This window comes from Carcharodon carcharias, chromosome 11, assembly GCF_017639515.1.
Source record: "Carcharodon carcharias isolate sCarCar2 chromosome 11, sCarCar2.pri, whole genome shotgun sequence".
Taxonomy (NCBI): domain Eukaryota; kingdom Metazoa; phylum Chordata; class Chondrichthyes; order Lamniformes; family Lamnidae; genus Carcharodon; species Carcharodon carcharias.
In genome coordinates this window covers 46,487,170-46,513,735 of record NC_054477.1, presented here as the reverse complement: position 1 = coordinate 46,513,735, position 26,566 = coordinate 46,487,170, and the positions used below count along the sequence as shown (strand labels likewise).

Here is a 26,566-nt window from a genome sequence, read left to right as displayed (position 1 = left end):
CAATATCTATCTTATACTCTCACATTCAGAATAAACATGAGGTGCATGTGAATTAACAGGCAAACTGGGCCAAATAAATGGCGGGTGTAACCAAGACAGATCCCACAGATTTCTCAGCAACTCACCCAGATGTCAGTATCCTCTGTGAATTACACAATCTTGTTAAAACTCTGTCTCTCTTATGAGGAATTACAAGTCTTCACTCTTCCCTTTTGAAGATCTAGCCTCAGAATTGTCTCAAAAAGTCACTCCAACTCAGACTGCCTCGACGACTGCTCACCTCCCAGGGTTTCAAATTCATCTCCCAAGACTCTGTTCCCTTGGATTCCTGAGTCTGCACTCCAGTCAACTCACAGGCACAACTTCAGGCCTGCCAAACAGAGCGCTACTGCTCCAAAGGGTTACCTTTGCCCCAGTGGCCCACAGCACAGTCAGCAACTTTCTCCTGCCTTTTCAGCTCTCCAGGGCTTTCCCTGAGCCCTCACTACTTGGAGCCTGTCAACCGCAGCATGTTTACTACGTGGAGCCTCTTTTTTGCCCCCCTCCCTAGTAGTTTCTCTCCGCTAGGCCTCTGCCACTCTTTAAATGCTCTCCTGTATTCCCTTTACCTCTCTTGGAACTCTCCTTGCCCCCTCTTCATCCTGGAACTTCTCTGTATATGGTGCCCCACTCCTGGGTTCCATGCTTGGGTTTTCTTGTCATCTTTTTCCCACCCAGGCCCACTGAGCACTTGTCCTCTGACCGAAGATCTCACAATGCTGAACTGCACATGCATAGCCCACTCCCAATCTGCCCATGTGTGGAAACACCCAGGGTATGTTGGGACTTGTAGTTTCTGACTTCCACCTGGAAATCAGGTAAGTTCCTATTTCTTGACAACACACACAACTAAACATGTGCACAGCAGCACAAAGAACCCCTCACCAATGTTAGTTAAAGGCAGGGTCAGAAACTTGTACATTAGTTGTTGATTATTTTCAAACTTTGTTTGAATTTGTGGAAGCCCAGGGGTGTTTGAGGAGTAATTTGCAGTTTGTGAAATCTATAGGAAGAGCTAGTGCACATACGAAAGGTGTTGACTATAATTACAAGGGATCTGGGCACACCACTTATTCTCAGTAATAGGTGCCATACAGGGGCAGCCCTCCTTTGAGCTGCAACATGAGAGGGAAATAATATAGAGGTAGCAGATAAGACAAGCTGCTCACTGACGGAGGAGGAGGGGTGAAAGGTTCTGAGCCGAAGGCCTTATCTACCTGGGGTCTTCCAGGAGCACTTCTCCTACCGCCAGCAAAGGCCTCCTGGGAGCTGCTCGCCTGCTCCTCTCCTGAGCCCCACTCACAGCAAGGGTTCGGGTGAGGGAAGTGGCGAGCGAGAGGCATTTGCAGAGGGATGTGGTAAGTGAAAGGGTTGGCAAATGACAAGCTTGGCCAGCCGGAGCGAAGTGGCAAGCTGGAGAGTCAGGAGGAGGAGGCAAGCTGGAGAGTTGGTAGAGGAGGCGAGCTGGAGAGTTGGGAGAGGAAGTGAGCTGGAGAGTTGGGAGAGGAGGCAAGCTGGAGGTGGGAACTGACGAGCAGGGGGTATGCTGAAAGAGTTAGTGCAGTAATGTAAAAAAGGGTACAATTCTAAAGGGGGTTCAGGAACAGAGGGACCTCTGTGCATAAGTCATTGAAGGTGGCAGGACAGGTTGACAGAGCAGTTAATAAAGCATACAATATCCTAGGCTTTATTAATAAGGACATAGGGTGAAGAACAAGGAGGTTATGTTGAACTTGTATAAAATACTAGTTTGACCTCAGCTGGACTATTGTGTCCAGTTCTGGCCGCCACACTTTAGGAAGGAGAAAGTGCAGAAAAGACTCACAAGAATGGTTCCAGAGTTAAGGAACTTCAGTTTTGAAGCTAATTTGGAGCAGTTAGGACTGTTTTCCTTGGAGAAAAGAAGGCAAAGAAAAAATTTGATAGAGGCATTCAAAATCATGAGGGGTCTGGACAGAGTAAAAATGGAGAAACTGCTCCCACTGGTGAAAAGATCGCTAACGAGAAGGCACAGATTTAAAGCAATTGGCATAAGAAACAAAAGCAATATGAGAAAGAACTTTTTCATACAGCGAGTGGTTAATGTCTGGAGTGCAATGCCTGAGAGTGTGGTTTACTGGAGGCAGGTTCAATTGAAACATTCAAAAGGAAATTAGACTGTTATTTGAAAAGGAAGAATCTGCAGGAATACTGGCAGAAGGCTGGGGAATGGCACTAGGTGAATTGCTCATTTGGAGAGCCGATGCAGACATGATGGACCAAAAAGCCTCCTTCCTGCTGTAACAATTCTGTGACTCTCTTTGACATACCTGGGCAATTTTCCACATTGCTGGGAAGATGCCAGTGTTGTAGCTGTACTGGAATAACTTGGCTAGAGACACAGCTTATTCTGGAGCACAAGTCTTCAGTGCTATTGCTGGACTGTTGTCAGGTCCTTTGCAGTATCCAGTGCCTTCAGCCATTTCTTGATATCACATGGAGTGAATTGAATTGGCTGAAGACTGGCATCTGTGATGCTGGGGACCACAGGAGGAGCCCAAGATGAATCGTCCACTCAGTACTTCTGGCTGAAGATGGTTCCAAATACTTCAGCCTTGTCTTTTACACTGATATGCTGGGCTCCCCAGTCATTGAGGATGGGGATATTCGTGGTGCCTCCTCCTCCAGTGAGTTATTTAATTACCTACCACCATTCACAACTGGATGTGGCAGGACTGCAGAATTTTGATCTGATTTGTTGGTTGTATGGTCACTTAGCTCTTTGTTTGGAATGCCGCTTCCATTGTTTGTAATGCAAGTTGTCTTGTTTTTTAGCTTCACCAGGTTGGCACCTCATTTTTAGTTATGCCTGATGCTGCTCCTGGCATACCCTGCTTCACTCTTTGTTGAACCAGAATTGATCCCTCAGCTTGATGGTAATGACAGAATGAGAAATATGCTAGGCCATCAGGTTACGAATTGTGGCTGAATACAATTCTGCTGTTGCTGATGGCCCACAGTGCCTCATGGATGCCCAGTTTTCAGCTGCTATATCTGTTCTGAATCCATCCCATTTAGCACGGGTCTAGTGCCACACAACACAATGGAGGGTATCCTCATTGTGAAGACAGGACTTCAACCACTCAAAGATTGTGCAGTGATTGTTCCTACCAATACAGTCATGGACAGGTGCATCTGCAAAGGTAGGTTGGTGAGGGTAAGGCCAAGTAGGTTTTTCCCTCTTGTTAGTTCACTCACCACCTGCTGCAGACCCAGTCTAGCAGCTATGTCCACTGCTGACCGAGCTGGCTGAATCCCAAAGGACGTAGCTGCTAGACTGGGTCTGTGGCAGGTGGGGAGGGAACCAACATGAGGGAAGAGCATACTTGACCTCATCCTCACCAACCCGCCTGCTGCAGATGTATCTGCCCATGACCGTATCAGTAGGAGTGATCACTGCATAGTCATTGTGGAGACGAAATCCTGCCTTCACATTGAGGATACCCTCCATCGTGTTGTGTGGCACTACCACCATGCTAAATGGGATATATTTCGAACAGATCTAACAACTAAAGATTGGGCATCCATGAGGAGCTGTTGGCCATCAGCAGCAGCAGAATTGTACTCAGACACAATCTGTAACCTCATGGCCTGGCATATCTCCCACACTACCATTACCATCAAGCCAGGGGATCAACCCTGATTCAATGAAGAGTGCAAGAGAGCATGCCAGGAGCAGCACCAGGCCTACCTGAAAATGAGGTGTCAACCTGGTGAAGCTATAACACAGGACTACTTGTGTGCCAAACAGCATAAGCAACAAGTGATCGACAGAGCTAAGCGATCCCACAACCAATGGATCAGATCTAAGCTCTGCAGTCCTGCCACACCCAGTCATGAATGGTGGTGGACAATTAAACAACTCACTGGAGGAGGAGACTCCACAAATATCCCCATCCTCAACGATGGAGGAGTCCAGCACAGCAGTGCAAAAGATAAGGCTGACGCATTTGCTACAATCTTTAGGCAGAAGTGCCGAGTGGATGATCCGTCTCAGCCTCCTCCGGAGATCAACAGCATCACAGATGCCAGTCTTCAGCCAATTTGTTCACTTCATGTGATATCAGTTAACGGCTGTAGGAACTGGGTACTGCAAAGGCTATGGACCCCGACAATATTCCAGCAATAGCACTGAAGACTTGTGCTCCAGAACTTGCTGCATCCCTAGCCAAGCTGTTCCAGTACAGTTACAACAATGGCATCTACTCGGCTATGTGGAAAATTGCCCAAGTATGTCCTGTACACAAAAAGCAGGACAAATCCAACCCAGCCAATTATTGCCCCAGCAGTCTACTCCGATCATCAGTAAAGTAATGGAAGGGGTCATCAACAGTGCTATCAAGTGGCACTTGCTTAGCAATAACCTACTCAGTGACGCCCAGTTTGTGTTCCGCTAGGGTCACTCAGCTCCTGACCTCATTACAGCCTTGGTTCAAGCATGGACAAAAGAGCTGAACTCCCAGGGTGGGGTGAGAGTGACTGTCCTTGATATCAAGGCCGCATTTGACCAAGTGTGGCATCAAGGAGCCTTAACAAAACTGGAGCCAATGGTATTCAGGGAGAAAACTCTCCATTGGTTGGAGTCATACCTAGCACAAAGGAAGATGGTTGTGGTTGTTGGAGGTCAGCCATCTCAGCTCCAGGACATCACTGCAGGAGTTCCTCAGTGTAGTGTGCTCAGCCTAACCATCTTCAGCTGCTTTATCAATGACCTTCCTTCCATCATAAAGTCAGAAGTGGGGATTTTTGCTGATAATTGCACAATGTTCATTCGCGACTCCTTAGATACTGAAGCAGTCCATGTCCAAAAGCAACAAGACCTGGACAATATCCAGCTTGGGTGACAAGTGGCAAGTAACATTCACACTACACAAGTGTCAGGCAATGACCATCTCCAACAAGAGAGAATCCAACCATTACCCCTTAATGTTCAATGGCGTTACCATCACTGAATCCCCCACTATCAACCTCCTGGGGGTAGCCATTGACCAGAAACTGAACTGAACTAGCCATATAAATACTATGGCTACAATACAGGTCAGAGGCTAAGAATCGTACGACGAGTAATTCACCTCCTGACTCCCCAAAGCCTGTCCACCACCTACAAGGCACAAGTCAGGAGTGTGGTGGAATACTTCCCTTTTGCCTGGATGAGTGCAACTCCCACAACACTCAAGAGGCTTTACACCATCAAGGACAAAGCAGCCCGCTTGATTGGCACCATATCCACAAGCATTCACTCCCTGCACCACTAACGCACAATAGCAGCTGTATGTACTATCTACAAGACGCACTCCAGCAATTCACCAAGGCTTCTTCATCAGCATCTTCCAAACCCACAACCACCACCATCTAGAAGGACATGGGTAGCAGATAGATGGGAACATCACCACCTATAAGTTTACCATCCTGAGTTGGAAATATATCATTGTTCCTTCACAGTTGCTGGGTCAAAATCCTGGAACTCCCTTCCCAACAGCACTGTGAGTGTGTGCCTACACCACATGGACTGCATCGGTTCAAGAAGGCAGCTCACCAGCACCTTCTCAAGGGCAACTTGGGATGGGCAATAAATGCTGGCCCAGCCAGAGAAGCTCACATCCCATGAATGAATTTAAAAAAAAGTTATGCTTTAAACTGTCCATTTTCTTCTAAGATGAAAGAGAGTTGATGTCTCAAGAGTAGCTAATCAGTATTTCTACCTGGATACCAGGCCCATGTGATTCACATCACGGAAATGCTTTTTCAGAGTGGATATCCTTGAAAACCCACAGACACAGGCAGTCTACCAGGATTTGGGAGATAGGGAGTAACTAGAGGCCAAAAAGTCTCTATGATACACTGTGCAGGGGGATTGAAAAGATCAAATTTATGAGGATTTGAAAGGAGGCTGAAAGATTCGCCTAGCTTGCACTAGAGGGAGAATCTTCAGGAAAAACCCTCACCGTATAAGGCAGTCCTGGGGTTAAAAGTTACCAGGCTTGTAAAGGAAAGTAATGGAAGTTAACCCTCGGGAGCTAAGAATCACATTGGACTGGGTCCAAGAAAAAAGAATGACTACTTAATATACCTGTGAAGTGGTTTCTTTCATTGTGCTAAAAGTAAAAAGGGGAATGTTCTGTTCGGTAGTTTAAAGATTAAGTTGCCTAAAACAATGGTGTTTAGTCATAAGTGCTTTTAGTCCGTTTGCTACTGTAAAAGTATTAAAATAGGAAATCTTGTTGTGTCATCCTTTCAGCTATCAACTATAAGTTCAAATTCCTTTTTTCAAAGTTATCAGTCTCTACAGGGCTGGTAACATCACATTCAGGAGGTGGTGGGATCAAAGCCCCATTCCAGGAATTGAATGTGTAGCCTCTGCTGACCCTTTAGTGCTACACTGAGGGAATGCTGCTTTTTCAGAGGTGTTGTCTTTCAGGCAGGACTTTAAACTGAGGCTCTGTCTGCTGACGGATTGTGAAGATCCCTCCTTAAAAAGATCAGGCAATTCTCCTAGCAATGTGGCTAGCATAGCTGTCTTTATCTAAAATGATAATTTTTCTCATTTGTTCATAAAGGCCTTTACTGTGCACAGAAAACTACCACATCCTCACCAAGGCTCCTTAGACAGCACCTTCCAAACCCACAATCACTACCATCTAGAAGGACAAGGGCAGCAGATACATGGGAAGATCACCACCTGGAAGTTCGCTTCCAAGCCACTCACCATCTTGACTTGGAAATATATCGCTGTTCCTTCACTGTCGCTGATCAAAATCCTGGAACAGCACTGTGTCTACACCTAACGGACTGCAGCAGTTCAAGAAGGAAGCTCACCACCACCTTCTCAAGGGCAGTTAGGAATGGGCAATAAATACTGGCCCAGCCAGTGACGCCCACATCCCGTAAATGAATAATAAAACAAAAAACATTTGCCTACATAATAACAGTTACAACACTACAAAACGATTCTCTTATCTGTGAATTGCTGTTGCTGGCTAGAAAAGAGGAAGGCGATTTATAAATGGAAGCTCTTTCTTTCTTAATAATGCACTTTACTTTTTCCTGAAGTGTGTAAGAGGTATATAACTTTAAGTTGCTTTATCCATTAAGTTAATGTTCATAATTTATCGTAGTGAATGATTGTTTTAATGTTGCTATGTTCAACTAACAAGGAAATAAAGAGAAAAAACTGCAAACATTGCAGACATGCAATAAAAACTGAAAATACATCTCCATTTGAAAAAAGAACATTTCAGTTATAACAAAAGGTTTCTGTGAAACATTAACCTATCCTTTTGCTTCCTAGGTGCTGATGGAATCTGTTTTTTTTATTTCTTTTGTTGTTTTAAAATTAGGGTTGTGTACACAATCTTAAACATAACACTATAAATTGAAGGAACAAATCTGAATTGATTGATGTACAATGCAGTACCACTTCAGTTCTTAGGTACAGTCTAAACAGAGATATCTTGCACATATCTGGGTTTGAATTATTGTAATCCCACCCATTACCACAATGAAGCTAGTGGCTGTGTAACAAAACAGTGACTTTTTAAAGGGACCAATTTTAAACACATGACTGGTGGCTTCAGCCAGCTGTCAGGAATGTAGATTTATATCGATGCTACAACCAGTATTAGGGAACCATTTCCTTCATAAAATCTGTGATTTATATACTTTTTAGTAATGGAATTTATTTTCCTTTTTTCTATGCGTTAAATTTACAAATCTCCACTGTGCCGTTATGCTGTCAGCTTTAAGAGTCATGGAATCAGTGACATATCCTTATTGATCAGCCTCACTCTGATGCTGCATGCAGTGGCACAGTAACCTCCTCCTGAGCAGGATGTCGATAATCTCCCTGTATCTTTCTTTCTCCTTTATGTGTGTCTGGAAATATTAGGAGAAATAAGGTAGTTTGTGGTGCCACATGCAGGTAGGGGTAGCTGTTGCCAGTGTGCAGCATTTACTAAAAATCATTGCAGCAAAGGACTTGTGAGCAGACCAACTGAATGAAGCAGGCTTGTGTATTAGCAAGCCTGCTAGGATGGGCCATTGCTGTTGCAAGCTGTATTACTGCTTTGGTTGTCTGGACAAGAGGGTAATTTAGCTTCCGTTGTTTCTTTTTGTTCCACTAACGCAGGGTGGCGACTAAAGTCATGGTGCAGCCCGAGTTGAAATAATTTTGGTGTTGGCTTTATGATTGTCAAAGTGTTTTATGAGGAGGAAAGCCTAATTTTATTCACAGTGGCCTTGTAGGTTTGCATTATTATATTGCGAATATTGAAGATGTAGGGCATATGGAAAGCTGCAGTTCAATTCACAACTCTAACCACTGCGATAACTTAAACTGACCATTTTCTATCCTACATTATAATTAGGTGTCAACTCCAAAGAGTATTTTTTTTTGTTCACTATTTTAGCCTACATTTTAATAATGTTGTACTATCACTGTTATTTTTTTTAATTTGAATAGGATGGGAGAGTCAGTGTGGTCGCTTTTCATTCTCTTTTGAAGTTAGTTTTTCAATCTCAGATTTCTCGTTTTCCGGTGTTAACAGAAGTTTATTTTTGTTGATTTTTGACTTGATTTGGATATTATCGTTAAGTCTATAGGACAGAGTTCATAATTTACTAATCTCCTGTAACTACTTAATGTTTTGCAGCTCAGATAATTCTGGATGTACAAGTGACAGAAAAGGTGGCTTCTGACTTTAGTAACTATTAAGAAGGCCTCAGTGAGTTACTATTGACAAAGGATAGATTGAGATCTTTGTAGAAAATACACAAAATAAAACCTCCAGGGGAGTATGTTAGTAATTAATTGTGGTTGTGAACACTTACCTCAGAATAGTCATTTGTCAGGACATACAGAATATAGGGGTAGATTTCTACCATCATTGCCTGGGCAACAGTTAAGTAGGTTGGATCTGCCTGCTTTTCATTCTGTTCATTTCACTGGGTGGGCAGGGTCCAAATCACTCATTTATTACAATTCTCTATTTCTTGCATTCTAAATTTTTCTGTCCTTATTTGCAGAATGAAAGCGTCCTTATCAAAGAGAAAGAACTCTCCATTGAGCTTGCTCATATCAGGGAGGAAGTAGGTAAGCGGAACAATGAAATGCACCACAAGCATTACTCTCTGTCCTCTCTAACTATATTCTTTTTCTATAAAGTTCCTACAAAAGTAATGCACAGAAATATTTTTTTATGGATCTAATGGCTGCTTTTATTCCAGTGGCGAAATACAGAACAATAATTCACCCTGCTGATTTGGTGATGAGGTCATGACTTGTTTTTGTCCTAGCCTGAGTGTCATCAAGTAGTTTTCTCATCACACTTTCAAATTATGCATAGTCTCCTTTTGCATCATGTAAGGCTTAATTGCACTGTTTCATGATATCTACAATTTTGTTCCAACTTTGCTTCATGTTAATGGATGTTTTCAGGTCTTAGCTGTTAGTACAGCCTAACTGAAGTAAATGTTTAAATGTAGTAATACTTATTATCTGAATCACTGTGAGTCATTTCCAAATAAGGCGTATCATTCCTTTAGGCTGAGGCAGACAAGAATTTAATAAATTGAATAAAATAAACATCCAGAAGTTCATGTGCATAAGCCTATCTTGCTCTATAATGGCATGCAAGATATACTGTGCTAAGTTAATTTGCACATTTACCTGTGTGTACTGGTAGAAAACAATAATATAAATAATACTGAGGAAAAATTAAAAAGTATTGCTGAAAAAACAGACATGCTATCAAAGCTTTTTGTCTTGCACTCATCAGGATAGCTCACAAGAAATTACCAACTGTAATAGGGGAAACAACAATTTATACTGCATGAGAAGAGAGTGCCGATTGGTTGGCAAATGGACTCTAATTGGTAGTGGCATTGCCATGGTGAATGCAGCATGGAACAGTTAACTGCGCAGCTTAGTTCAAATTCAAACCAGGCAGGCTGATTCTGGTCAAAGCACTGACCTGTGGAATGAACCAGGGAACGACTGTCCCGAAACTTTTGTTTCGTTGAAAAAGGCAAAAAAGTGTGCACATGTTCCTTCTGTCTGCAAAAATTAGAAACTGATCATTGGGGGAAGTGATGGCATAGTGATATTGCCGCTGGACTAGTAATCCAGAGACCCAGGGAATCCTCTGGGGACCCGGGTTCGAATCCCACCACAGCAGATGGTGGAGCTTGAACTCAGTAAAAATCTGGAATTAAGGATGACCATGAAACCATTGTCAATTGTTGTAAAAACCCATCTGGTTCGCCAATGAAGTCTGTCGTCCTTACCTGGTCTGGCCTACACGTGACTCCAGACCCACAACAATGTGGTTGACTCTTAAATGCCCTCTGAAATGGCCTAGCAAGCCACTTAGTTGTCACAAAAAAGGAGTGAAATCGGATGGACCACTTGACCTAGGCACCAGAACGACAACAGCAATTGTAGCCTTAGTCATCCTCATGGAATCATACCTTATAGATAATGTCCCACACACTACCATCAGCATCCCTGGGTATGTCCTGTCCTGCTGGTGCCCAGCAGAGGTGGTGGCACAGTGGTATACAGTGGGGAGGGAGTTGCCTTGGGAGTCTTCAACATTGACTCTGGGCCCCATGAAGTCTCATAGCATCAGGTCAAACATAGGCAAGGAAACCTCCTGCTGATTACCATGTACTGCCCTCCCTCAGCTGATGAATCAGTACTCCTCCATGTTGAACACCACTTGGAGGAAGCACTGAGGGTGGCAAGGGCATAGTATGTACTCTGGGTGGGGGACTTCGATTTCCATCACCAAGAGTGGCTCGATAGCACCACTACTGACCAAGCCGGCTGAGTCCTAAATGACATAGTCGCTAGACTAGGTCTGCGGCAGGTGGTGAGGGGAAAAACATACTTGATCTCATTCTCACCAACCTGCCTGCCGCAGATGCACCTGTCCATGACAGCATCAGTAGGAGTGACCACCGCACAGTCATTGTGGAGGCGAAGTCCCGCCTTCACATTGAGGATACCCTCCATCGTGTTGTGTGGCACTACCACCGTGCTAAAAGGGATAGATTTCAAACAGATCTAGCAACTCAAGACTGGGCATCCATGAGATGCTTTGGGCCATCAGCAGCAGCAGAATTGTACTCGAACACAATCTCATGGCCCGCCATATCCCCCACTCTACCATTACCATCAACCCTGATTCAATGAAGGGTGCAGGAGGGCATGCCAGGAGCAGCATCAGGCCTATCTGAAAATGAGGCGTCAACCTGGTAAAGCTATAACACAGGACTACTTGCGTGCCAAACAGCATAATTAGCAAGTGATTGACAGAGGTAAGCGATCCCACAGCCAACAGATCAGATCTAAGCTCTGCAGTCTTGCCACATCCAGTCATGAACGGCAGTGGACAATTAAACATCTCATTGGAGGAGGAAACTCCACAAATATCCCCATCCTTAATGATGGAGGAGCCCAGCACATCAGTGCAAAATATAAGGCCGACGCATTTACTACAATCTTCAGGCAGAAGTGCCGAGTGGATGATTTATCTCAGCTTCCTCCAGAGGTCCGCAGCATCACAGATGGCAGTCTGCAGCCAATGCAATTCACTCCACGTGATATCAAGAAATGGCTGAAGGCACTGGATACTGCAAAGGTTATGGGCCCTGACAGCATTCCGGCAATAGCACTGAAGACTTGTGCTCCAGAACTTGCCGTGCCTCTAGCTAAGCTGTACAGCTACAACACTGGCATCTACTCGGCTATGTGGAAAATTTCCCAGGTATGTCCTGTACACGAAAAGATGGACAAATCCAACTCGGCCAATTACTGCCCCATCAGCCTACTCTCGATCATCAGTAAAGTAACACAAGAGGTCATCAACAGTGCTATCAAATGGCACTTGCTTAGCAATAACCTACTCTCTGACACCCAGTTTGGTTTCTGCCAGGGCCACTCAGCTCCTGACCCCATTACAGCCTTGGTTCAAACATGGACAAAAGAGCTGAACTCCTGAGGTGAGGTGAGAGTGACTGCCCTTGACATCAAGGCAGCATTTGGCCGAGTGTGGCATCAAGGAACTCTAGCAAAACTGGAGTCAATGGGAATCGGGGAAAAATCTCCGCTGGTTGGAGTCATTCCTATCACAAAGGAAGATGGTTGTGATTGTTGGAGGTCAGTCATCCCAGCTCCAGGATATCATTGCAGGATTTCCTCAGGGTAGTGTCCTAGTCCCAACCATCTTCAGTTGCTTCAACAATGACCTTCCTTCCTTTATAAGGTCAGAAGTGAGGATGTTTGCTGATGATTGCACAATGTTCAGCACCATTCGCGACTCCACAGATACTGAAGCAGTCCATGTCCAAATGCAGCAAGACCTGGACAACAAACAGGCTTGGGGTGACAAGTGGCAAGTAACATTCATGCCACACAAGTGTCAGGCAATGACCATCTCCAACAAGAGAGAACCCAGTCATCGCCCCTTGACGTTCAATGGCATTACCATCACTGAATCCCCCCCTATCAACATCCTGGGCGTTACCATTGACCAGAAGCTGAATTGGACTAGCCACATAAATACTGTGGCTACAAGGGCAGTTCAGATGCTTGGAATCGTGCGACGTGTAACTCACCACTGACTCCCCAAAGCCTGTCCACCATCTACAAGCCACAAGTCAGGAGCGTGATGGAATATTCTCCATTTGCCTGGATGAGTGCAGCTCCCACAACACTCAAGAAGCTTGACACCATCCAGGACAAAGCAACCCACTTGATTGGTACCACATTCACAAACATTCACTCCTTCCACCACCGACATACAGTAGCAGCAGTGTGTACCATCTACAAGATGCATTGCAGGAGTTCCCCAAGGCTCCTTCAACAGCACCTTCCAAACCCACGACCACTACTATCTAGAAGGGCAAGGGCAGCAGATAGATAGGAACACCACCACCTGGAGGTTCCCCTCCAAGTCATTCACCATCCTGACTTGGAAATATATCGCCGCTCCTTCACTATCACTTGGGTTGAAATCCTGGAACTCCCTAATAGCACTGTGGGGGTACCTACACCACATGGACTGCAGCGGTTCAAGAAGGCAGCTCACTACCACCTTCTCAAGGGCAACTCGGGATGGGCAATAAATGCTGGCCCAGCCAGTGACGGTCACATTCTGTGAAGGAATTTTTAAAAAATTGTAGGATCGAGATTAATTTGGGAATGAAGCAACGGTTTACAATAATATAAAAGCATGGTGACCCACCTAATTTATTAAATTTTTATCTATTTAGCTTTGAACCTTCAGGGCCTGACTTCAACTTTGTGTAAGTGGTTTTGAATCAGTCAAAATCTCACCCTCAGCTTCAATTCAGAAAGAGAGGACAGCCTGCACCCTGCATTTTAGTGATAGTGACCACAACATGGTACAGTTTAAGTTTGTTATGGACAAAGAAATCGACAAGTTGCAAAAAAATGTTTTGGATTGGGGGAGAGTGGATTTTAGTAAAATAAGGCAGAATCTGGCCAAGGTAGACTGGGAACAGTTACTTGTGGGGAAAGCTACAGAGGAACAGTGGGGGGTGTTCAAAAAGGAAATGGGGAGGGTACAGGCTCAACATGTTCCCTCTAGGGTGATAGGAAGGAGTAACAAGCTCAGAGAACCATGGATGACCAGAGATATTCAGGTTACGATGAGAAGGAAAAGAGAGGCTTTTAGCAGGTACAAGGGAAGCAAATTATTAGTGGAGGCATTAATGGAGTACAGACAGTGCAGGGTGGAGCTTAAGAAAGCAATTAGGAGAGCAAAGAGGGGATATGTGAAAGCTCTGGCTGGTAAAAGTAGGGAAAATCCCAAGATATTCTATAAGTAAATTAATGGGAAGAGGATAACCAGGGAAAGTGTAGGGCACATAAGGGACCAAGGGGGCAATCTATGGGTAGAGCCAGAGGACATTGCTAGAGTGTTGAATGAATACTTCACGTCCATCTTCACCCAAGAGAATGAGGATGAAAGTATCAAACTCGGGGAGAGAGACTGCAAGGTTCTTAAGCAAATTGATATAGGGAGTGACAAGGTATTGGAAGTGTTGGCAGGCTTAAAAGATAAATCTCCAGGTCTGGATGATTTGTGTCCCAGACTGCTGAGGGAGGCAAGGGAGGAGATTGCAGGGGCTCTGACCCAATTTTTTAATTCCTCTCTGGCCACAGGGGAGGTGCCAGAGGACTGGAGAACAGCTAATGCGGTTCCACTATTTAAGAAGGGCTGTAGAGATAAGCCAGGGAACTACAGGCCAGTGAGTCTCACGTCAGTGGTAAGGAAACTATTGGGGAAATTTCTGAAGGAGAATATCTATCTCCACTTGGAGAGGCAAGGTTTGATCAAGGATAGTCAGCATGGCTTTGTCAGAGGGAGGTCATACCTAACAAATTTGATTGAATTTTTTGAGGAGGTGACCAGGTGTGTAGATGAGGGTAGTGTAGTTGATGTAGTTTATATGGATTTCAGCAAAGCCTTTGACAAGGTCCCACATGGGAGACTTATAAAGAAGGCAAAGGCACATGGGATACAGGGTAATTTGATGAGGTGGATTCAAAGTTGGCTTAGTTATAGGAGGAAGAGGGTGATGACAGAAGGATGTTTTAGTGACTGTGGCCTCACGAAGGTTCTATACAGCTCCAACATGACCTCCCTACTTTTGTAATCTATGCCTCGATTGATAAAGGCAAGTGTCCCATATGCCTTTTTCACCACCCCACTAACATGTCTCTTTGCCTTCAGAGATCTATGGACACACACGCCATGTGTGACTGGAAGCCAGTGTCCAGTTGTGTACCACAGGGATCTGTTCTCGGTCCCCTATTATTTGTCATTTATATAAACGACATAGATGACTATGTGATGGGTAGGATTAGTGAGTTTGCGGATGACACAAAGATTGGCAGGGTGGTTAACAGTGAGATTGAGTGTCTTGGGCTACAGGAAGATATAGATGGGATGGTCAAATGGGCAGCTAAGTGGCAGATGAAATTTAACCCTGAAAAGTGTTTGGAAGGACTACTTTGACAAGGAAGTATTCAATGAATGGCATGGCAGTAGAAAGTTCTGAGGAACAAAGGGACCTTGGCGTGTGTGTCCATAGATCTCTGAAGACAAAGGGGCATGTTAGTGGGGTGGTGAAAAAGGCATATGGGACACTTGCCTTTATCAATCGAGGCATAAATTACAAAAGTAGGGAGGTCATGTTGGAGTTGTATAGAACCTTGGTGAGGCCACAGCTGGAGTACTGGGTGCAGTCCTGGTCGCCACATTATAGGAAGGATGTGATTGCACTGGAGGGGGTGCAGAGGAGATTCACCAGGATGTTGCCTGGGATGAAACGTTTAAGTTATGAAGAGAGGTTGGATAGACTTGGGTTGTTTTTGTTGGAGCAGAGAAGACTGAGGGGCGACCTGATCGAGGTGTACAAGATTATGAGGGGCATGGACAGGGTGGATGGGGAGCAGCTGTTCCCCTTAGTTGAAGGGTCAGTCACAAGGGGGCATAAGTTCAAGGTGAGGGGCAGGAGGTTTAGGAGGGATGTGAGGAAACATTTTTTTACCCAGAAGGTGGTGACAATCTGGAATGAGCTGCCTGGGAGGGTGGTGGAGGCGGGTTGCCTCACATCCTTTAAAAAGTACCTGGACGAGCACTTGGCACGTCATAACATTCAAGGCTATGGGCCAAGTGCTGGTAAATGGGATTAGGTAGGTAGGTCAGGTGTTTCTCACGTGTCGGTGCAGACTCAGTGGGTCGAAGGGCCTCTTCAGCACTGTGATTCTGTGATTCTGAGAGAGATGCCCAGCCACCATATATATAGCACCATATCATGTTTTCAGCGGGGGACGGAGGGACTGAACGGTATAGTCATAATCAGACTTCTAATCAGGTGATAATACAACCACAATAACAGTTTGCTGACTAGACCACACTTAGGATTGCCCTGCCCTTTCAAGTGATGGAAACTGCCTAGTAATCATTAGAAATGTAGTTCTGGATTATATGCAAGAACAAAATTATCTTCAAATAATCAGGCACTTTCTGTTTTGTTATCTTGAATGACATTTCCTTTTATCTCTACGTAAAGCCTGCAGGATGCCACCTGTAGACCAGTATAAAACCATTATCATAGTTCATGACACTGACTAGATTATGGGATATAATAGCAAAACAAAAGAGCATAATGAAGAAAATACATTATTGTTCAGAAACAAAGACCTCCATAGTTTCTTTGGGGGGAGGTTAAAAAGAGAAATTCACCGACACAGTCCTTAAAAAAAATAGTTTAAGTGAAGTTGGTGTAGACAGCAGCAATGCTTCTGAAGAAAGAAGTGGCTGCATAACCTGCAGATCCAGCCCCTCTTTTCCTCAATACTGCTTTGGAGATCATAGTCCAGGCAATGGATGAGGACAGGATTCATTCCCACCTCCGAGCAAAAAGCACTCCTGGCAGCATTGCTGCCAGTAAGAAGAGATTATCATGAATGTTAATGCTGAGAGTCTAGCTCCCATGACAATATTGTAATGCAAGGTAAAGTTAATTGACCTCACCAGAATACTGCTCTCTTACCCTCTCTCACCTCACCCCTTCACTACCTGCAGCCTCAATACTCACAACACTCCCGTCTGTTTCCATTCACTCTCCTGCTCTCACTGCACCATGCCACTCCACTTTCTTCCTTCCAATCACACACTCTGACCTTTCTATTGCCACCACAGTTGCAACTCTCATTTCTCCAGACATTGGAGCTTCCACAGAACATGTAAAGTTTTTGACTATGACAGGCAAATTCTCTAAACACCTCAGAAGGACATAATCAATGCAGCTCCTTCTTTCTTGAAAAGAAAGTTATTTGTAACATGAGGCAGGAGTTGGTGATCAAAGGAGGCTGAGCCACCTGCATATCCCTGCGGAAGAACCCACATTGATCCTCATAGGCAGGTGGGAAGAGGCATGACTGTAATGAGAAGCATCACTAAACAAGATGTCAGGTAGTGCTTTTACACATGTATTCTCAAATTATACTATTTCTTTCTTTTCCTTCTACATTTTGCACTATCTGCATGACAAACTGCAACTTCTTTTACCAGCCACTCATCTCTTTCCATTCACCTTCATACTAAAAGCTAAGCCTCCTTGATCTCTTTAACTTGAGGTGCTGAAAATGTTTATAATCTTGTGCCATTCTATAGGAAGAGGCCTGTCTTCCTGAAGATACAGTCTCTCAATCTGACTCCAGAGACTGGCAGCATGTGTATTTTAGAGGAGGGAGGGTCTTGCACATGGTGAATCATTAGCAGCAAATGTGGCAGCTAAGGTACGGAGATAGCAAAGCACAGATGCCAGCTCACCAGGGGGCAAGATCATATATCAGCTCTAATGCAGAGGACCTAGATGCTGACCCCAAGGACCTAAGCAACCAAAGAAGGCTATGGGCATACACCAAGAAACACTGGATGCGCTGGGCAGCTGGCTAGCAAGCACTCGCACAATATTGCAGAGCATAGAGGAATCCAACTCCAACCTGTTTTGGGTCTTCATGAAGAACATGGAGACCAATCCATCCAACATGGAGTGAGTGGTTAGCTCCATCAGTACCTTAGTGGCCACAAACCTGATCGAGCCTCTGCTGACAGCTGTGAATGGGAATTCAGATGGATGCTATCTTGGTTCTGGGCGCCACTATTGATAGGGGTATTTAGCATGTCACCTCACTCCTGCGATCTCTTCTCACATAGAACTAGAGGAGTAATGAAACACCGTTCCTTGGTAGTGGCCTTAGATCCATGGGTTAGGCAGCTGCTCTCCTCTTCCAGAATGACAGAATGCCTGTTCCCCAGCTACCCAGCCTGCCAATGCTCAGCACCATACAGCCAGCTGGGCAGACTTCTCCAGCCCACACCCAAGTGTACGGTCTGCAGCCAGGCCTTCAAGGTCCAAAGCTTCTTATGGTTGTCCATGAAGGCCATCTGAAGAGCCCTCAATGGAAGCTTGTAAAATAGACATAAGGCAGAATTTTTAGGTTGGCGTGCGGGCACACGTGAAATTGGACAAGATGACATTGGGCAAGCAACCCGATGTCATCCCATTTTGGTCAGCAGGCATGTGCAAAAGTAGGAAGCACGTTCTCCGACAATTAAGAGACCTATTAAGGCCATTAAAGTTGTAATTGTCTCCGATTTTTCATGGTCCGTCTAACCTTATGGTTGGCGAATGGGCAAATCGGCCAGGCAGACTTTGCATTTTTCATGAAACCTCATCCAAGGGCGGAATGAGGTTTCTGCTATTAAATAAAAATAAATAAAATTTATGGACAGCACTTTTATCACGAATATGTTCAGGTGACTGATTGTGATGCTTGGACATTTTTTTCCTTATTTTACAAACTTTATTTAACTGATTTCAAGCCTTCAGCTTCCTGAGGCAGCTCTCTGCCTTCAGGGAACTTTCATTCAGCGCTCGCCTGTACTTACACCAGCACCTGCCCTCCTCGTGCCCCCACCCCAGCTGAGTATTTCAGCACATGCTTCACACTGGCTGGCCGTTAATTGGCCAGCCAGCATGAAATTGTGGTTGCGGGCCAATCGCGGTCGGTGGTCCATTCCCCGGCCGATCCCGGATCTGCCGATCGCACCCGCACACAGATCTAAAAATTCTGCCCATGGTGCAATCTATTTTTTGACTTCTGTGCTATGAAGAACTCTGAATAAGTTAAACGTGCTTTTGTTTTCTTCTGTTAAAATGTTGAATACTTTTTTATTTAAATGATCATTGTTCATGACGTTATTAGAAAGATTGCTGACCTTGACACTGTGAGGTAATTAAATGAATTTAAACAGTTGATTTGGAATGTGGTAATCTGAGGTGTAATACACCTTTAAGAGGGCGTGAGCAGATTGACCACGTGACTGTAAGACCCAATAGCTGTGTAGCATGGGCTATCATGTTAATGTTAGTCTAGAGTAGGGTCTGGTTGGAGAAGCACATATCATGTTAGTGCCCTGTTGTCTGTGTAAATAAATAGCATGTGCTTCATTTCATATTGGTCTCTGTGTCTGCAGTATATTGTAATCAACTCACCTGCCGGCAGATAAGCGTGTAACAGGTTCACGAGCAAAGCAACCCCATAGCAGAACATAACAACTGGCGACGAGGCAAAGCACAACCAGTTAGCGACATCAAGGAAAGCGACGAAAACTCAACTGAAGTGAATCAGCCGTGCCTTGCAGGCTGATTGTAAGCCCTCATCATAGTTGTCGAAGTTATCTCCATCCAGTGTGCCACAATTTGGCCGCATTGAACCATTTGATCAGACCACTGGTCACATTATATTGAACACCCCGTGTTTTTCTTTTTGGCCAATGACATATTGGGGGGAAGGAGAAAAGGCGGGCAATCCTCTTATTGACATGTGGCAGTAAAACATATGGCCTAATTCGTAGTCTAATGCCACCCAATGCCCCAGATTCCAAGAACTTTGATGAGTTGGTGAATCTTGTGAAAAGCCACTTTCAGCCAAAAGCCTCGGTAACAACGCAGCATTTTAAATTCAATTCAAGGTGTCACGCTCCTGGAGAGACAGTCGCTTGCTATGTAGCAGCCTTAAAACAATTATCAGGGCACTGTGAGTTCGGGACTTCGATTAATGACACCTTAAGAGACTGATTAGTATGTGGGATTAACGGAGACTCCATTCAAAAAAGGTTGTTGTCAGAAACAAATTTAAACTTCAGCAAGGCGCTGGAGTTGGCGCTCACAATGGAAAGTGCAGTCAGGGACTCAGAAGAAATCAAGGGAGCACAAAAAGGCACGGTTCTTCAGGTTGGGAGACACTGGCAAGAAATGGTGTGGATGCGCAAGGCTCTGTGGAAAATTGGGAAACAACTGCCATTAACAGACCAGCAAAAAGCAATGGTTTAACAGATAAAAACCACATTAATAATAACAGAATTGGAACCAGACAGCCTACAAATGAACGATAATTCAGAAGAACCAAGTGTTTCTACTGCCAACACCATGGGCACATTAAGTGATATTCTAAAGAAAGATTGAGGCAAAATTTCAAACAAAAAGGCAGAAGTTGTGAAATTTATATAATGGAGGAACCAAAAGAAACAAAGGCAGATATTTACTCACTACACAACTTAAAAATGGGTAAAACAGAGCCAATCTACTTGACAGTAGAAGTCAACAGAAAACCCATTCGAATGGAGGTGGATACAGGTGTATCCACGACAGTCATAAGGGGAACATACATTTAAGTATCTGAATGAAGGAGGCCGCCCACTAAATCTGGAAAACTCAGATGCTAGATTAAAGACATACACTGGCGAAGACATACGAGTGAAAGGTATATGCAAGGTTCCAGTCCAATATAGAAGCCGGTCTGCTAATCTACCCATTATAGTGATAGCAGGCAGAGGGCTGAGTCTCCTCGAAAGAAACTAGTTAAGAGAGATCAATCCTGAGAGATTACTGAGATGTCAATCAGAAGCAGGAAATGTTTCTGTTTGGAAAAAGGAGCATGTAAAGACTCAACAAAAGGAACTTGTAGAGCTGATGCTTCAGGACAGAGTTCGAGTTGAAGACAGTATCCTCCAAAGAGATAAAGAAAACCTGCTGAAGGACTTTTGCATATTGCAAGATTCCCTCAGACCCCAATTTGTACCACTAAAAAGGTATGAGGAAGAACAGGAAGAATTCAACATATCTCTGGCTGAGAAGAAGAATCAATTAGCTGAGAAAGTACAACAATATTTAATTCTCCAGGAAACAACCAACAAATATATAAAAGAAATGGAAGGACTGAAAAACCAGCTATGTGGAAGCCAAGAAGCCTTAAAAATAGAGACCCCTGAGTTTTCAAAGTAGCTGACAGATGAGGAAATGCTGGAAGACTCAACCACTGAGCTCACTCAAGTTGAGCTCGTACCTGAGCCTAGTCTGGCCAATAGGGAAGTTGAAGAGGAAGCTGAGATTAAAGTCAGTACTGCCAAGAAGAAAACCCATCAAAAGAAGACATTTAAGAAGAGAAAGCGAAATTAGTAATAAGGCTTGGAAATTTTTCTTTTTACACAACAGGAAACCGATCATTTTGTGTTAAATTTAGCCTTGCCCAACATCCTGATTCTCAGAAACTGCCTCACAGTTGCCCTTCATATTCTTGAACTTGGATGGGAGGGGCAGCAGGAGTGCATGCGATTGGGCCCGAAAGAGGGTGAAAGCATTCCTGTTGGAGTCTACGCTATATGTAGAAGGAACTCCTTTTGCTTTGGAAGTACTTGTAGGACCCATTGAGCCTGAGAGTTGAAGAGAACATAAGAACATAATGAGAACTAGGAGCAGGAGTAGGCAATTCAGCCCCTTTAGCCTGCTCCGCCATTCAATAAGATCATGGCTGATTTTATTTCGGCCTCAACTCCAATTTCCCGTCCTCTCCCCCGTAGCCTTTCAACCCATTACTAATTAAAAATCTGTTTATCTCCTCCTTAAATTTATTCAGTGTCCCAGCATCCACTGCACTCTGAGGTAGTGAATTCCACAGATTCACGACCCTTTGAGAAAAGTAATTCCCCCGTATCTCTGATTTAAATCTACCACCCCTTAGCCTAAAACTATGGCCTCTCGTTCTAGGGGAAACATCCGCTCCAAGTCTACTTTGTCTATCCCCTTTAGCATCTTATATACCTCAATTAGATCTCCTCTCATCCTTCTAAACTCTAGCGAGTATAGGCCTAAACTGCTCAATCTCTCCTCATAAGACAAGCCCCACATCCCTGGAATCAATCTTGGATGCACGTTCCTACTGGCGAGCCTGGTGGACACATCACTCCTGAGATGGAGGACTCAGACAAACCATCCAAAGTCATAGAAGTATGACAGTCAACAAATTTGAAAAAGCCTCCTGAGAGACTGAATTTGTAAATAGTTTATTTATGTAAATAGCTAATATACGGTAAAATGTACTTTCAATGCAAAGGGGGAGGGATGTGGTATTCTGAGGTGTAATACACCTTTAAGAGAGCGTGAGCAGATTGATCACGTGACTGTAAGACCCAATAGCTGTGTCGCTCAGGCTACCATGTTAATGTTAGTCTAGAGTAGGGTCTGGTTGGAGAGGTAATCATGATGTTAGTGCTCTGTTGCCTATGCAAATAAATAGCATGTGCTTCATTCCATATTGGTCTCTGCGTCTGCAGCATATGTAATCAATTCACCTGCCGACAGGTAAGCGTGCAACTGGTTCGCGAGCAAAGCAACCCCATGGTAGAACATAACATTGAGGCATCCTTGATTGCAGTCATTGATGTTGATCCAGCTCCTTTACACTGCTGGCCCAAATAAATTGTTGAAGATATTTCCACTTATATTGCGATCGCCATCACTGCTTAAATTTTTAACAATGCACAAAAAACCTTTAAACCAATGTTGAAATCAGGTATGGTTCTTCACATATGATTTTCAACATAGATCCTGTTGATAAGACATCTGCTTCGGTACCTCATTATTATTCCAATTAAATGTAATATAGCTCCTATCTGCTCACCTAGCATGATGTACTCCTTTCATAATTTTTTAATAGAGGTGATATTTTAATAAAAATGGGTTAGGATCATTTTTCAGTTGCTCTGGCTTTTGTTGGGTAAGGCTCATTTTATAACAATATTGCAACATTAAAATTTTATGGTGCAGTTCTGATTATTACTATATTACTAATGAGGGTTAAGAAACATGAAACACTTGGCTGAGAATGTATTCCAAAGTCCATTCATTTAATAATATATGCAATTTAAATTGTAATTAGACTTTTTTCTGAAGGCCATTCTCAAACTCAAAGCATAATCCCTGAAATGCATGATGATTTGTTCAGATTATTCAAATAATTATTTTTGGGCCTGCTTCCATCAAATATGGTGACTAGTAACTTGGCTTTAATTATTTATTATAGCAGTTTTGAATTAAACATTACTACATTTTAGCCTAGAAATTATTGGAGATCATTTTCAACATTGACAGATGTGGAAAACTGAAGGTGGCTGGTCGGATGATAGGAAGGAAAAGTGGGTGGGGTATGTAACAGGTGACCTATTCAATAAAGTCAGTTTGAAAATTTTCATCCTTGTTTTCGTTTCAAATCCCTCCATACCACCCCCGTCCCTATCTCTGTAACCTTCTACAGTCCTGCTATGCTCTGAGATAACTGTGCTCCTCAATTCGAAGCCGTTTGCACTTCTCTGGTTTTCTTTGCTTCACCATTGGCAGTCGTGCCTTCAGCTGTCTGGGCTTTAATCTCTGGAATTCCAACCCTAAGTCTCTCCACCTGTCTATCTCAATTTCCTCCTTTAAGATGCTCTTTGACTAAAGATTTGGTCACCTGCCATAATACCCTTATTTGGTTCAGTGTCAAATTCTGGTGGATAATCGCTCCTGTGAAGGGCTATGGGAAGTTGCTTAAAGGTGCTGTACAAATGCAAGTTGTTGGTGTTGTGGTTTTCCACCCCCACTGAAGTTGAAATTTATCCCTGTTAATTTCAATATTTTACTTATACGGAACTTCCTGCCCACTAGATTAAAGGCAAGCTAGTTCATATAAAATATGCAAGCTAACATCTCCCAAAAAATATCAAAGGAATATCAAACAACCTGTATGGAACATAGCTGTGCCTGCCTTTTCGTGGGAAATGTGGAACATTCCTTGCTCTAGTCTTACTCAGGTCCCCTTCCTCATCTCTTTCTCTGATGCATTGATGATTATATCGATGATATTTCCTGCACCCACCCTGAACTGGAAAATTTCACTGACTTTGCTTGCAACTTTCTCTCACCTTCATATGGTCCATCTCCAACTTTTCCGTTTATGGACTTTGCTGTCTCCATTTCTAGGGATAGAATAGAAACCAATATTCACTATAAACCCTTGGACTCAACAGTTAACCTGACTACAGTGCCTCCTGCTTGCTTCCTGTAAGAACTCTACTCAATTCTCCCAGTTTTGCCTCCTTCATTGCATCTGTCCAGGTGATGCAACCTTCCATATTAACACTTTCATTATGTCTTCTTTTTTCCTCAACCAAGGTTTCCCTCAGGAGTTAACAGCGCCCTCCATCATGTCCGATCCAATTCACACATTTCTGCTATCACTCCTTCCTCTCCCACCAAGAACCATAATAGAGATCCCCTTGTTCTCGCCTTCCACCCCACCAGCCTTCATATACCTCTGACACCTTACGTCACATCAACAATTTCCAGTTCCCTGGCCCCAACCGCTTCCTCTTCACCATGGACGTCCAATCCCTCTACACCTCCATCCCCCACCAGGATGGTCTGAGGGCCCTTAGCTTCTTCCTCGAACAGAGGCCCGAACAATCCCCATCCACCACTACTCTCCTCCGTCTGGCTGAACTTGTTCTCACGCTGAACAATTTCTCCTTCAACTCCTCTCACTTCCTCCAAATAAAAGGTGTGGCTATGGGTACCCGCATGGGCCCCAGCTATGCCTGTCTCTTTATGGGGTATGTGGAACATTCCTTGTTCCAGTCCTACTCCGGCCCCCTTCCACAACTCTTTCTCCGGTACATCGATGATTACTTCGGTGCTGCTTCATGCTCTCGTCGGGACTTGGAAAAATTTATTAATTTTGCTTCCAATCTCCACCCCTCCATCATTTTCACGTGGTCCATCTCTGACACTTCCCTTCCCTTCCTTGACCTCTCTGTCTCAATCTCTGGTGATATACTGTCCACCAATATCCATTACAAACTCACCGACTCCCACAGCTATCTCGACTACAGCTCCTCACACCCTGCTTCCTGTAAGGACTCCATCCCATTCTCTCAGTTCCTTCGCCTCCGTCGCATCTGTTCCGATGATGCTACCTTCAAAAACAGTTCCTCTGACATGTCCTCCTTCTTCCTTAACCGAGGTTTTCCACCCACGGTCGTTGACAAGGCCCTCAACCGTGTCCGGCCCTTCTCCCGCGCATCCGCCCTCACGCCTTCTCCTCCCTCCCAGAAACATGATAGGGTCCCCCTTGGCCTCACTTATCACCCCACCAGCCTCCGCATTCAAAAGATCATCCTCCGCCATTTCCGCCAACTCCAGCATGATGCCACCACCAAACACATCTTCCCTTCACCCCCCCCTATCGGCATTCCGTAGGGATCGCTCCCTCCGGGACACCCTGGTCCACTCCTCCATCACCCCCTACTCCTCAACCCCCTCCTATGGCACCACCCCATGCCCACGCAAAAGATGCAACACCTGCCCCTTCACTTCCTCTCTCCTCACCATCCAAGGACCCAAACACTCCTTTCAAGTGAAGCAGCATTTCACTTGCATTTCCCCCAACTTAGTCTACTGCATTCGTTGCTCCCAATGTGGTCTCCTCTACATTGGAGAGACCAAACGTAAACTGGGCGACCGCTTTGCAGAACACCTGCGGTCTGTCCGCAAGAATGACCCAAACCTCCCTGTCGCTTGCCATTTTAACACTCCACCCTGCTCTCTTGCCCACATGTCTGTCCTTGGCTTGCTGTATTGTTCCAGTGAAGCCCAACGCAAACTGGAGGAATAACACCTCATCTTCCGACTAGGCACTTTACAGCCTTCCGGACTGAATATTGAATTCAACAACTTTAGGTCGTGAGCTCCCTCCCCCATTCCCACCCCCTTTCTGTTTCCCCCTTCCTTTTTTTTCCAATAAATTATAAAGATTTTCCTTTTCCCACCTATTTCCATTATTTTTAAAAAAAAACACCCCCACTAGAGCTATACCTTGAGTGCCCTACCATCCATTCTTAATTAGCACATTCGTTTAGATAATATCACCAACTTTAACTTTAACACCTATGTGTTCTATTGTACTATTGTTGTTGACATCTTTTGATGATCTGCTTCTATCACTGCTTGTTTGTCCCTACAACCACACCCCCCCTCCACCTCTCTCTCTCTCTCTCTCTCTCTCCGCCCCCCACACACACACCTTAAACCAGCTTATATTTCAACTCTTTCTTGGACTCGAACTCAAGTTCTGTCGAAGGGTCATGAGGACTCGAAACGTCAACTCTTTTCTTCTCCGCCGATGCTGCCAGACCTGCTGAGTTTTTCCAGGTAATTCTGTTTTTGTTTTTGTTCATATACAACAGATTATCCTCCGCCATATCTGTCATCTCCAGCGTGATGCCACAACCAAATGCAGCCCACCCCCCGCGCCCCTCCACTTTCAGCATTCCCTCTATGCCATTCTGGTCTACTCCTCAGTCACCCCCACCAACCCCTCCCCTTCCTACAGCACCTTTCCATGTGCTGGAAAGCGCAGGAGACACACCTGTAGTTTCATCTCTCTTCTCACTGTCCAAGGCCACAAACACTCCTTAAGTGAAACAGCGATTTATTTGTACTTTTTTCTATTTAATGTATTGTATTTGCTGCTCACAATGTGGCCCCCTCTACATTTGGGAAACCAAATGCA

The 26,566-nt window shown here is 44.4% G+C and overlaps 1 protein-coding gene across 1 annotated transcript in view; it reads left to right on the top strand.

Moving 5' to 3' along the window:
- LOC121284085 (microtubule-associated tumor suppressor candidate 2-like) overlaps nucleotides 1–26,566 on the top strand; it is a 397,712-nt gene that overhangs the window by 336,464 nt on the left and 34,682 nt on the right. The window contains exon 10 of the mRNA XM_041199139.1: nucleotides 9,100–9,166. Within this exon, the coding sequence (XP_041055073.1) occupies nucleotides 9,100–9,166 (67 nt within the window). The remainder of the gene's footprint in view (nucleotides 1–9,099; nucleotides 9,167–26,566) is intronic.